Genomic DNA, 14,407 nt, shown 5'->3' on the forward strand with positions numbered 1-14,407 from the left:
AGAAACAGTGAATGTTCCATTTTTAAGTTTCTGCAGTCTTTTTATCTTTTTTTTACAGTGTTCCATTGAGCACAGAGGGATGAGGAATAAATAAGTAAGGTTCTATTTATCATGGCCAGCAGAGAATCTCAAAGGTCAGTCAAAAGGCACCAACATTCCTTGGATGAATCCTGTTTGCCATTTAAGCTTGTCTGAAAACTCACTATTGCACTGACTACGTACTTACATTTCCTGTTTTTCAGGTAAAACTGCATTTGCAGCAGGGTGCCCTGTGTCCCAAATAGATTGTGCTTTGCAGAATTGGCGACCTGGTGATCCTTACAGAAATCAATCAGCATGAGTTGATCATTAAAAAGAATCTTTTTTTTTTTTTGACTGAAGGAGAAGCAGTTCTTTTTCGGCAGGGGTGTCCAGAAGAAGGAAGACAAGGAAATTAATGAGATGGAGTGGAGTCTGTCCCCTATACAGCCCACGGCTCTGGTTTTGAATCATGATGCACAGAAGGTTTTAACAGCAAAAGTAAAAGGCATGGAGAAGAAGGCCGTCCCATCCCGCAACAGACCAAAAGGCGATAGTGTAGAATTGGTGTTGTGCCCAGAGACATTCCCAGAGCAACAGCAGGAGCTTGGTGAGGAGGTGAGAACAAAAGAGTTACAGGGGGTAAGTTCCTGAGCACAGGCGGACACCACCTTGGGGATCCCTGAAACAAAGAGGAACATTTCAAGGAGGGGACAAAATAGCGGCCAAGATTGACTGTGATTTGGTCTGTGATGTCAACAGACTGCATTTGCACTGGGGGATGGTAAGTGAGGCTCACACAACACTCTTCAACAAGGAGTTAGCCTGTCCGAGAGTGAAGGTCCTTATCTCCTTGCCTGCTAAGGGGTCTATTATACAGTCCATGTCTACTATACATCCATGTTTTTGGACCCTTAGGAAACTGATCTATGGGACTACATTTGAATTTAGCTCCTAACTTCTTTAACTATTGCTGCAGACTGCCCAAATCCTTGGTTTCCCTTTTCAAACTCAAATTATTCTGTGATAATATAAAAATTTATGGAATCTTCAAGTACCCTTGAGTTCTGATCTATTTTTTTGTGACACATCTTCATTTAACATTGTGATGAAAATTGTCCTCTTTGAACATTTAATCAAACACTAATCACATACTGGTTCATTTTTCAAAAATCAATCCCACGAACACAGAATCCTTGAAAATGTATTTGATTTTAAGTTAAATCATTGATAATCCCTAAATAAGAATAGCAGGATTTTTTTTAAATATGGAGGCTCAATGATCTTTGCCACATGCCTCCGTTCAGGTCCTGGGCCGTACTTTTAACCAAGCTGAGCCTTTAAGAACGTGCCATAGACTCCACCGGAAAGGACATAAGTGATGGGAACTGGAGCCTGGAGAATGGCAGGCTGGCTCAACCTCTTGGAGCATCATTGGTGAGATCCAGCTGCAAAAGCTAGAAGCTATAAAAAATGCATGCAGGGTTTCTTTGTAAGCATTAACACACCACTACTTTAAATGTTGGTTCTGACTGGGAAATTCCTCTCTGCAGGTGCTTTTTGCCCCCGGAACCTCAGCAAGCTGCCAGAGCCTCAGGAGACAAAACAAATTGCTAACTTAAAAATTCATTACAGTATTTGCTCCCTTTCCAAGACGTAAAATGTTCCCTATGATTTGCTCTCCTGAGCCCCCTGGGACCTTACTCTTCAAGGCCCCATGTGCTAATATGATGCCATCTCTAGTCCATTATTAATAGACAGGAGAGAGTTTTTTTAAAAAACATATTGCACCCAGAAATCCTAAAATGGGAAGTAAAAATGCCACTAGCTGGCACATTAATTCCCTGAAGTAAGCAATGTCAAAAGTGATGACAAATGTGATCTTAACACACTAGATTCTGGGAAAGAAGTGTGAGGTGTTAAACTCTGTAGCTTTCATTTACCACCATATAGCAGCAAATGGATGATGAGGTCCGGGGCATGAAGTCACTGTTAGAAGTCTGTGAAGAAAAGAAATACAATTCTTTGAAGTTATGAAAGGTAAAATAAAATGATCAGGAATATAATATAAAAGTATAAAGTTTAAGTAGGCATTGTTTTGAAGATATAAAGACCAGCCAGCCATCTGGGCAAAGGTCCAGACTTCGTACAGATAAAGCAGGTCACTGCTCACCTTACCACGTTTTAAAGACTCTCTGAGAAGGGCACATAAACCCAAGATGGTTATAACCCAAATAGATCCAGTCAAGACGCTGCTCTCTAGAATGGACCCAGGGAGGAAGGAAGAAGCAGAACTAGCATCCAGAACCAGGGAAACTGACCCAGTCAGAGAGCGAAGTGGATCCCTGGGAAAGGAATAAAAGAGTGAGAAAATGGTGTCATTGATATTATTTCAAAATAAACCATCTGAGGCTAGGTCATGATTAAGAACAAGACTTTCTCTGAAAGCTTGGGTCTGGATCCAGTTCAAAGCACTTCTCTAAAGTTTGATCAGTAGGCAAATATAATAGATTAAATGGATACAGGAATGGAAAGGCCTAACCCAAAAAATAAACTCATGGATTATTTAGGGATAATGTTTCTGTTCTAAAGAAATGTAGTGCCTTTTAACACGTAGTGGTAGACAAGTAGAAGCAAAGAGAACAATTTGAATATACAGAGGTACAACTAAAGTCCTACTAAAGAGTTTGGCCAGTAATTATAACCCATTCTGGATGACATCAGACATAAACAAAGTCACTTTAAAGAGACATAATGGCTAAGAGTAAGGTCTGACTATAACTCAGTCCTGAAGCACTAGCATATAGTATGAGACTGACATTACTGTCACTCAGGACAGTGATCAGCCTAGAAACATAGCAAATGGGGATGGAGATAGAGAAGGAAAGTGTTGGCAGTAAGCGCCCCCCACTGGCGAGACACAGAATCTGGGGGATGTGACTGGTTCACTCTAGAGGTGCTCTCAGCTATGGGGCTTGGATTGATCCCAGTCATCCCTTTGGCCTGGATAAAAGATCCCTCGAGACCACTTACATAACTTTACTTCAATGTTCTCTTCCCTTAGCATTTTCTCTGACTGCAAATTCAGCCTCTCAGTCCACCCTGATACAGGAAGGCTTCATTAAATGATAAACATGAATATTTTAGTGGCTGGGAAAAGATATTTGCCATCAAATTAATAAACCACATTCAGATTTACACCATTCTCTTGTAAATTAGCACGAGTCTGTCCTCAGAATGAAGCACTGGCGTGTATACTTCGGGAACTACAAATCTGACATCAAACCCAGAAAAACAAGGACTTCACCGCCGGGTGGGGCCATTTGGCCGCTAGTCGGTTAGACCCCCAGAGTGGCTCTACCCCTGATGTTACAAAAAAAGAAACACGTATGAATCCTGTGACTTTGGCACCAGATGATTGTTACGTGGATCATAAATCAATTGTATAAACCAATAACCAATATTGAACACACTAGATTATATAAGAACATATACTATATTTTGTGGTGGGCCCTAACGTAGTGCCTGATGTATATGAGGAACTCAAGAGATTATTTTTGATAAATACGAATTTAAGAAATGAAGGGTGATAAGGGGGAAAAAGAAGGAATTTGCATTCTTTTTAGGAGATTAAGTGACAAGTGATGAATTTTCATATGACGGTTAAGCCAAGCAGTTTCCATCATTTCGAGCAGCTGTTCATAAAAAATGTTGGAGGACAGAGAGAACTACGAAACTAGATCAGTCACATAACTGGACTATTTATCCTAGTACAAGGCTATGAAGTTGGAAGTTATTCCTGTTTTAATACAAACATAAACAGATTATTTTGAAAACTATTTAGCTTGGAAAAAATTCTGAAAGTCTGTTCTATTTGTCTATTATGTGACTCGAGTGTACTAGTCCAAAGTGTGAATTTCAAGAAAATTTATCATGGAAAGACATTAGAGAATACCAACCCATAAAAAAGAAGGATAAATAGTTACCTTCATGTTGTCTTTAAGGACAACTTAAATCCGAGGGAACAGAGCACTCATATTAAATGAGTCGTTCCTACTCAGCTTTGAAATAAAAGTAAGACTGGAAACTATAAGCATGCATGAATAAGTGGGAAAAACACATCCAAAAATCACTTAATTTCTTAAGTACTTTTTGGGAACTAAATTTAGCAAAATCTGGACCTTGGGTGAACAATCAGCAGCATGCCATGAAGAAGCTTAAAATGTATTCTCAGAACATTTATTTCTCAGTGATTAGATCCCCCTTTTCTAGGACTCCAGCTCCAATAAAACTTGAAATGGTTGTGATGTATCAAGTTTCCAAACAATGAACAAAACAAAACAAAACCAGTAAGAGAAAACTGTGCAATTGTTACATCCACTGCAGTCTTCTTAGGTAACCACACCAAGTACAGGTGATTGCCATCCACTGAAGTTTAGGTCCAGCTCTAAGGCACGTGTCCACATACAGAACAAGGACTTCACGTTTCCTGCCGCACATCAGTCTCTGCCCAGTATTCTTTTTGCATACACATGCTGAGACCCCTATGGCCTGGCTAGAGCAGAGCCTCCTCCCACTCTAGACACACCAGCATGGAAGTCTTTTCCAAGATACAGGGCAGTTGTCAGAGGCCTCCTACCCTGAGGATGTCCTGAGATACACTTCCACTGCTCAGGTTTCCCCTACCTCTCAGGACAGGAGCTTGGCTGCCAACTTCCAGTGACACAGGCATGCCAAGTGCTTACTTCTCAGTACCGAACACTGCCTTTTATTATGGAAAATTTGAAGTATAGTAAGTAAACACCCATGTAAGTAAATGATTCAACCAGATGGTAAGGACAAAGTACACAGGTCTCTGACAAAGAAGGTGAGACACGCCATAAAACTGGGAATATGTTCTGGTGACATATTATAGGATGGGCCACTACACAGAAAATCCGTCATATCACTTCCTGGGAATAACTTAGACAGGGAACCATAGTGGCGAAGAGTGGTAGTTTTAGAGTCAGGTACTCTGAGTGTGAGTTCTGCTGCTTACTAGCCTTGGGCCCTTGGACAACTTGTTTAAGACCTGTTAGCTTTCTCCAGTCTGTCGACCTGTGAAAGAGGAATAAGGATAGTAGCTAATGGAGTTGCTGTGAGAATTAAACAAGATATTGCAAGTAAAATACACAAAAAAATTTAAAAAAAGGTATTCAGTAAATGGTTAGGTTTGATAACAGAGTTACAGCTGTGTCAGTACCTCTAATCTTCTCCCATTAGGTCTACCAGTGGCCTTTTTCCCTGGGGGCCCCTGGTGCCTCCTGGTCGCAGCCACCACATTCCCTTTCTTGCTCTAATACCCCGGGAGGCTATGGCTGGCCAAGTGAGTTGTGTAATCAAAGCAGCTCTGATGTCAGAGTACAGTGACATCACTCTGAAGTGGAACATGAGGCTTGGTGTCAGAAATTGAACTTTTAAATTTAACCAGTTATATTATATATCTAACCCCAATCCCAAATATGGGTGGGATTTTAATTTAAGCACATAATCAATGGTAGAAACAAACAGTGGAGAGAGTCAGAGGGAAGAGAGAATACAGAGTGGGAAAAGGCAAGGCTGGCATGAAATTTCTCCTAATCGTGTCCCAGACGATCTTGGGCTAGGTATGGGCAAACCTGGCTGTAATTGTCCTACTATGAAAACAAAGAAGGAAAAGATGATTACAAAGTTACAAAATTCATATATGCCAATATGTTCATCTGTGCCAGCCCCTGCTCTAAGCATTTTAGGTGTATTAACTCATTTAATGGTCACAGCACTTCTATGAACTGGTACCTTGCTGTTGCTGTATACACAGACGAGAAACTGAGGCTCTGAAAAGTGCAAAAGTGCCCCAGTGCTCACTGGGGTAGCACTGACATTTGAACTCTGGTTGCCAGGCTCACAGCTCAGGCTCACAGCTCAGGCTCTTAAGGACTAAGCAGTGCTATTTTGATAGACAACCTAAAACAAGTAATAGCAAAATGACCCAGAGGAAGCATTTCCAAACAGAGATCTGAGCCCTCATAAAGACAGAAAGTTTGACAAAGTACGCCAGTTTCCAGATTGAAGGATTTCCCAGGCTAGTGAATTTTTTTGAAAATATGACACACAGCTCACCACCTCTTTGTGCACACCAAGTACGAACATTAAAACAACTACCAGAGATTTTCAACATCGTTTCATGAAATAAATGACGCATAACTACAAAACAAAGAAACAAACAAACAGAAAGAGCATAATCTAAACATAGAGGATCATGTTTTGAAAGTGTGAATAAATTCAGTTGAGAAAGGTACACAGCCCTTATCTTTCTCATTCTCCTCTGAGAGGTGAAGAGCAGCCAGAGTGTATCAATGGTGCGTGAACTTTCTCTTGAGAACCACTGACAACCTCCCTTAGGAGTCTCTGTGACCCCAGAACAGCACCGACTCAAAAGCAGAATTGAGACTCCATCCTCCTCCAGCTGGATACCAGGGAGGTCTCAAAATTCAGTATCTTAAGAGCCAGATGCTGTGATCACATCAAAAAACACAGAAAGTCTGTGAGAAGTAGCCAGCAAAGGACTTGGTGCACGATCTTCACACAGATGCATGCAGCACTGACCAACACGAGCACGTCACTGTGATCTGTGAGATATATCACAGTCGCACGCTTACTGTACAGCTGTGATTTCAGTCTTAAATAAAACGGTATACTATATCTTTTAAAAGAATATGATATGTGTAAAGAAAATATAAGATTAACACCAGGAACATTATTGGATTTTCCCAGTGCTAATGCATTGGCAGCATTTTCCTATTTTATTTGGTAAAAAATTTGAGTTGCTTATAAATTTATGCTGAACCCCACTGGATGCTTTCTGAGGCTAAAGCCAGCAGCCCCACTTGTTCAGGGAGTTGTATTTACAATACCTACTGTTTCTATATTTCCATTAGAATGCAATTATCCTGCTTGGGAAAAAATAAAGGTCACTAGGTTAATGGAGCTCACCTTTCTTTTTTAGCCCATAAATAATAAATCAAATATAATATTTAAAAAGAAAACCACATCCTGCATATCATTGTATTTCTGATGCTTTTTTCATGGGACATTTGAGTACATGGTGCTTATTATGGCCATAATCATTGCAGTCCATCAAGTTCCTACAACAATGGTTCAGCCAAAAAGTACACAGCATGTGTCTTTTAAATTGGTAGTTGTCAATACTCAAACGTTCAAGAAATTTCCTACTACATTTTCAAAGTAGATTGCAGTATGTTTTACTCTGACTTTAAGAAGCTACTGACAGAATTATTCATCTTAGCAAATACACAGAACTTCTCATGAGCTTTATTGAAGTATTGACAAAGATATGCATTTAAAAAATTCTTGACAAATAACAGATTCCAGCACATTCCTTTGCTTCCAGAATGGCTTCCCAACAGTGCTTGTAAGGAGACAGTAGACAGTCCTATGGCCATGCCAATAATAATAAATCTTCCTGGGCAAGATTCTGTTGCCACTGGTTTCCCTAATGAGAAAATGAAGGCTCTTTTTGCCAGCAAAAGAGCTGAACTGGGCTCTCAGCCCAAAGGGCCTAATCAATGTTTTCACTTCAGGCTTCCCAAGGGGACAACTAAGCAATCGTTCCAGTACCTGGCACATCAAGATTTATAAGGCAGAATAGGAACACACAGCCTAAATAGCTTCTGAAAGCCATTTGTCTGGAGTAATAAGAAAAATAATAATAGAGCAGCTGCTGTTATATCACTATCACCCTGAAAATAAGGCTATGTATCTCATGAAATTTATCTAAGAAATATTTTTAAAATAAAAAGGGAATTATAGTACACCCCAGAGCCTGCTATAAGAACTGTTATTAAACACTTGTAAGTCACTCCCCGCAAAAATAATGAAAAATTTTGCTTTCCACTTGAGACAGGCTTGTGTGACAAAATGCGCCACCGAACAGCAGAACCACACAGAGCGTCTGCCTCCTCACTGAGGACTCCAGCAGCTCCCCAGCACATCCCACCTGAGAGGCATCTTTACTTCAAATTATAAACTCAGCAATGGACCAAACAACCGTTTTCCTAAAGAACACAGCAATGATACTGACAATTTTTTTCAAAAGTTTATTTAAAGGGCATGCATCTGTCATCAACAGCATGTCATTATTTTTATTATAATTAATAGCAACAAAAGTAACAACTGCCATTTACTGAGTGCTGTTCTGTCAGGCGCTGACCTAATAGTGTTAAGTGAGTTATCTAACTTAATCCTCGAAAAGAAGATCCTACAGTCTGTGAAGAATGGCAGAATATACAACGCCCAAATATGCCACTTTCGCATACAGATTATTTTGAGCTAAAGGCACCTAAAAACAGTACATGCAAGATGAACATTCTAATCTCTCTTTTTTTTTCCCGAAAACAGATGAAAAACTCCCATGTGAAAGATGGAGTTTTCACCAGAAAAGAAACATTCTTCAATGAAGAGTCAAAGCCGAGAGAATTCTAAAAATCAGAACTTGTTAAAATAATTCTCATTTTCCTTTAGCCTCCTCATACATTTTAGTTATTTTTCCACAATGACCTCTCTTTGTTCAATGTATTATAGTATTTATTGATAGGATTTGCAACTTCTCTGAGTCTTCATTTCCTTATGAGGTCTCCCGAGTCACATAAAACTTACCTAGATTTGCATGCATTTCTCCTGTTAATCTATTTTGTGTCAGTTTAATTCCCAAAAATAGTCAACACACCCTAGGAGGGTAGAGGTAAATGTTTGCCTCCCCTACATCTGTGATGATTTGTTACCTAATTAAGGCAACTGATCTATCAGCGTAAAGCATTATGATATAAATTTATTTAAATATAGACACTTATTTTCCTCAGTAGTGATTACCATTGTAAGTATTTTTGGCTTTGAAATTTATCTGGGCTCCCAGAAAAGGTTTCCTTAAAACATTAGTCACTTTAATGAATATCATCATATACTTACATCTTTACTTATTACGAGAAGTTTTACATCTGTTTTACATAAAATGGAAGCAGGCCGATTGGTGTTAGTTAAAAGGCAGATTTCCTGGAAAAAAAAATTGGATTTTTTCTGGAATTATTTCAGCTCTGACACTATTATTACAATGAAATTCTGGGACTGTATGAAATTATAAGTATGTGCTTTTTTAAGCAAATAATTTTTAAAAAATAAATCTTGGGCTTATAGAATTGATAAGAAAGGATTGGCTTGGTCTTACTTTCAATAATCTGTCAGTCCCAACAGCATTAACATGTATGGACCATTTTCTAAAAACAGAACACTAGGTTGAATGAGTCTATTCCGGAACACTTGATGTGTTAAAACAACTTCATGATCTGCAAACACACATAACGCTTCATCCTAAAACTCCACTCAATAGTTCATTACTAAAAACAAAGGGTGCTTTGTCCTAAAGATGACAAATGGAGTGGAGATGCTCAATGGGGAAGGTGATCATATGCAAAACTGTAACACTTTTTTATGATTATAATATGGAAAAAGATGTACCAATACAGAATCAAGGTGAGATAATCTCATTGAAAGGAGAGTGACATAACTTGAATCTCTCCCTGCTTGAGCTGGGACATCTGTCTGACCCAGACCTTGGATATCAGCACCCCTGGTTCTCAGGCCCTCAGCTCTGGACCAGGCATTATACTATCAGCCCCTCGATTCTCGGGCCTTTGGGCTCTGACTGGAATTTACACCATCTATCCCCCTGATTCTCAGGCCTTTGGACTTGGACTGAATTACACCAGTGGCTTTCTTGGTTCCCCAGCTTGCAGACGGCAGATTGCGGAACTCTTTGTCTCCATAATAGCATGAGCCGATTCCTACAATAAATCTCCTGTTACATATATCTGTACATATCATATTGGTTCTGTTTCCCTAGAGAACCCTGCATGGATTTTGGCTGAGAAATACCAGTTCAGATGATCTCCAAGTTTCTTCCCTTTAGTTGAAAATCAATGGCTCTATTTGATCTGCACACAGTTGAGGCAGCACAGAAGAGTGAACAGAACACTAAATACAAATTCTATTCCCATTTCTGCCACTAACTAGCTCTGTCAAGATGCGCAATTCAGTTAACTGCCCTGGGTCTCCATTCACTAAGGTGTAATGTGAAAGGGTTTGTTGAGCAGACTCTGAAGCTCCTTCTAACACTAAGTCGCTGATCCTAGAGATCTTGGTGTCCACAGAGGGTCATTAGATTCCAAGAGTGCTTTCAAAATGCCTCCAACACTAGAACATTCAGCCAGTCACAGGCTGGCCAACACCTTAACTAATGCTCAATCTATCAAGAAATTTTTGACCCACCAATAATGGTACATAATTAACAATGGGTATGCCCTGAAAAAAATAAGGTTTGATTTTGATCAAAAATTGTTAGCAATACATTTTTCTCCTTTGCCCTTCTCATTGGGTTTGTTACCAGTAAAATATCTTAAATCCATCTCCTATTTGGTATCCTCACCACCAGTGCCTTTGGCCTAGAATCTTCTCACCAACCTACCTGGTCTCCAACTCCATGTTTTCCTGGTGATCACACGAGTCATCTACCTCAATGTTAATCTGATTCATCTCCCTTCTACCTAAAAACCCTCAATAATATGTATGTACTACCTGTAGAATTAAGACCACACTCTTTCGCATTGCTTTCATTACCATACCTTACCTCAGGTGACATTTCCAAAATAGACACCAGCAACTGTTCTCACCTCCTAAGACCTCTACACTTAGGGACTTCAGGGTCTGAGGATCTCCAAATCCAGGCTGCCCTCAACTAAATATAGAAATGAAGCAAGTTCTATTCCTACACACAAGCTGCTTTCTTGCTCTAAATCTTACCCCTTCTGCATAAAATCTTCTGCAAGAAGAATAGACTCTCTTTAAAAAATCAAAAGTATGTCCTTGAATCAGTAACTATTTTAGTACACTTAAAAAATATACCACCCTGCCTCCAAAGCTACATGATTTGTAACTCATTCATTTAACTGGTCAATCATTCATATAACAATCACTTAGGAACCTTGTGGGTTCTGTGTGTTCACAAACTACATCTCAGGCTATATGTTAGCTCCACACTGCTAAGGAAAATATATATTCTTCTAAACATTTCAATTACTGGAATATTTAACACTTGAGGGCAGTGTTACAGCATACTATGTTGTTTTGATATAATAACACATAATTTTAAAGTTTTTAAAAATAAAAATGAGAAAAACAATAAAAATATTTAAAAATAAATAAAAATTATAAGAGACTGAAAAATTAAGATAATATTTACCCCTATGAAATCACCTTCTTCAAACTCACTTAAAATTTCAGAGTTGGTATTTTTGTTCATGTTTGTACTGCTTGACATGACCTTTAAATGTCCAGCAAGAATCAGGTAGCATTCAAGTGGTACATGTCCTTGCCTTAGAAGCATACTTTCAGCTTCCAACCTGGGGAGAAAGAATATTAAAAACATTTCTTCTGCAATTCTGAAGTCATTGGTGGCAAACAAAATCTTGCCATCTTCATCTGTAAGGAATTTTACTTGTTGTTAAGAAGCAATTATCTTCTTCTGGTGCAGACTTTGAAAGCACAGACTGCAGACAACTTGCCCACTGTTACAGCATTGGTGCCTACAATGGCGCTTGGCTCAGAAACTAGGCTCTCAATGAATATACATTGAGTGGATTTACAAATAGGCAGAGGGAGGAGCTGCACAATCGCAGAACAGAAGATCTCTGTACAAATGAGTTCCTTAGATAAGTCCTGGTATTTCACAAAATAAAGGCATTTTTAAAACACAACTGTTGAATTTGTGATGTAAGGCAAGAATTTTGGCTTTCTGGGAGACAGATCTGGTGTTGATTTGTATCCCTTTTAGCAAGACTTTTTTTTTTTTTAATATATAAAGAGCTCTTTCTTTTTTTATATATATATTTTATTTATTTATTTTTTAGATAGGGAAGGGAGGGAGATAGAGAGAGAGAGAAACATCAATGTGCGGTTGCTGGGGGTTATGGCCTGCAACCCAGGAATGTACCCTGGCTGGGAATCGAACCTGGGACACTTTGGTTCCCAGCCCGCGCTCCATCCACTGAGCTACGCCAGCCAGGGCGCAAGACTTTTTAAAAGTACAAGTCCTCACTAATGTCATCAACAGGTTCTTGGAACTGCAGAAAAATGAAAACCACTTTACCATAGACCAACTGATATAAACAGGAGTCAAGTTCCTATGGCATCTCATCAACGTTGTACCAAATGACATTGAACAAAACAGCACTGAGGACCTGCTGTATTATATTCAGGAACAGTTTGTAAAGCCACTTCTTTCCCCTATTTGTAGGTATTGAGCCAGAGGACAGTAGTTTGCCCACCCCAAGTTTATAGAAACAACTTGTCTCTGGTAGTAGTGAACATTAAAAAAAAATCACCTGGGGCATTTCATGAAAGATCAAGATTCCTGTATACTCTGGAAATTCTCATTTGGTAGATCTGGGGTGGAGCCCAGGAATCTGTATTCTTTTTTTAAAAAATGATTTGAGAGAGAGGAAGAGAGAGAGAGGAAAAAAGAACATTGGTTTATTGTCCCACTTATTTATGCATTCATTGCTTTATTCCTGTATGTGCCCTAACCAGGGATAGAACCCACAATTTTAGTGCATCAGGATGATGCTCTAACCAACTAAGCTACCTGGCCAAAGCCAGGAATCTGTATTCTTAAAAGGATCTCCAGATTATTTTGATAAGAACCCCACTGACTAGCACTGTATTTGAGGCTAAGAACAAACATTATTTATTTTATTTTTCCCATGGGAGTAATTTTTGTGAAGAGTGGAACAAGACATGTTCTGTGAAATGTTAGGAAGCCTGGGTAATTTTAGATTTGAAGTTAATAATTATACTACCCAGAATTCTTTCCTTCTAGAAGAATAGCAGTTATAATGTCTATATCCCAAATTAGGCAGGTGTCATTAGGGAGAATGTTAGGGAAAAAGAAGACAGTATTACATATTAAAGACATTCCCACCCCTGTGTTATCAGTGGGAAGGCCTGAATTCCAGCACTTGATATGCTATGAATTAATTAAATGATCTTGAGAAAAATCACTTAACTTCCACTTCCAATTCTTTATTTATAAAATGAGAACAAACCTGTACCTACTACATACTGCATAATAATGTCTTAGAAAAAATATGGAATATACTTAAGTTGTTCAAAAGGAAGGTATTTTATAAGTAAAGTAGTGGGATTTTACCCTGCTTCAAGAAGTTTGACAGTGTAAAGGAGAGTTAGAAGCAGGATAATTCCCACCAAAATAACTATACAAGGTGATAAGCATGTCTGCCGCATTTCCATGGGTGTTTTTATGGCAGAAAACATGAAACTCTTCAGCCCAAGACTTAGGAGTTGCAGCAAAAGCAGTAACAGAAGTATCAGCATGGTTGCACCAGTCCCCAAGTCCCACAGGGCAATATGGAGGGCCTAGGGGAGCCTACATATGCAGTAGGATGAGTCACAGGGGAGGAACCTGAGCTTAGGGAATCCACTGCTTTTATAATAAGCAGTAAGCAAGCTATCTGGAAAGAGACCAGGTACAGTGCAGGAACTGCAATGCATTACCTTCTCAGGATTTCCAGTGGCATGAACTATCCTGAGAAGGGTCCTAAGTAAAGGAATAGTCAAAGCTTTGGGATTTCAGCACATTCAGCGAGACATGTAGGAGTGCAAAAGGCTCTTCACAGACTGTAACTCAACATACTGGACTTGTTAATGCACAGAAACAGAATCTTCAAATAAGGTTCTATGGTTACTTAAAAAATTATAATTCTAGTTCCAAAGGAAGACTCTGCAAAAGGGAAATTCAATAATACTATCTTAATTGCCTTTTGGAAGAGGATCACAAGATTAAAATATGACTCCTGACTTTCCACTATTAATGTTAATAGATACCATTTTTTTTGCATTTTTTAATTGTTGTTCAAGTCGTCTCCATTTTCCTGCCACCACTTTTCCCTGCTACCCCCACCCCCACCTCCCACCCTTAATTCTACCCCCTTTGGCTTTGTCCATGGGTCCTTTATACATGTTCCTTGATGACCCTTCCCCTTCATTCCCTGTTATTGCTTCCCCCCTCCCCTCTGATCACTGTCAGTTTGTTCTTTATTTTAATGTCCCTGGTTATGTTTTGTTTGCTTGTTTGTTTTGTTGATTAGGTTCTCACTTATAGGTGAGATCATATGGTATTTGTCTTTCACCACTTGGCTTATTTCACTTACATAATGCTCTCCAGATCCACCCATGCTGTTGTGAAGGGCAGGAGCTCCCTCTTTCTTTCTGCTGCATAGTA

At 39.2% G+C, this 14,407-nt stretch overlaps 1 protein-coding gene across 1 annotated transcript in view; it reads right to left on the reverse strand.

The window, feature by feature from the left end:
• The window catches only part of LOC123815622, a 61,355-nt gene that overhangs the window by 24,009 nt on the left and 22,939 nt on the right, over positions 1-14,407 (reverse strand). Inside the window, exons 6-7 of the mRNA XM_045834035.1 lie at positions 11,351-11,510; positions 9,025-9,108 (exon numbers count right to left, since the gene is read on the reverse strand). Of these exons, the coding sequence (XP_045689991.1) occupies positions 9,025-9,108; positions 11,351-11,510 (244 nt within the window). The remainder of the gene's footprint in view (positions 1-9,024; positions 9,109-11,350; positions 11,511-14,407) is intronic.

This window comes from Phyllostomus hastatus, unplaced genomic scaffold, assembly GCF_019186645.2.
Source record: "Phyllostomus hastatus isolate PE091 unplaced genomic scaffold, TTU_PhHast_1.1 phas_contig_196, whole genome shotgun sequence".
NCBI lineage: Eukaryota > Metazoa > Chordata > Mammalia > Chiroptera > Phyllostomidae > Phyllostomus > Phyllostomus hastatus.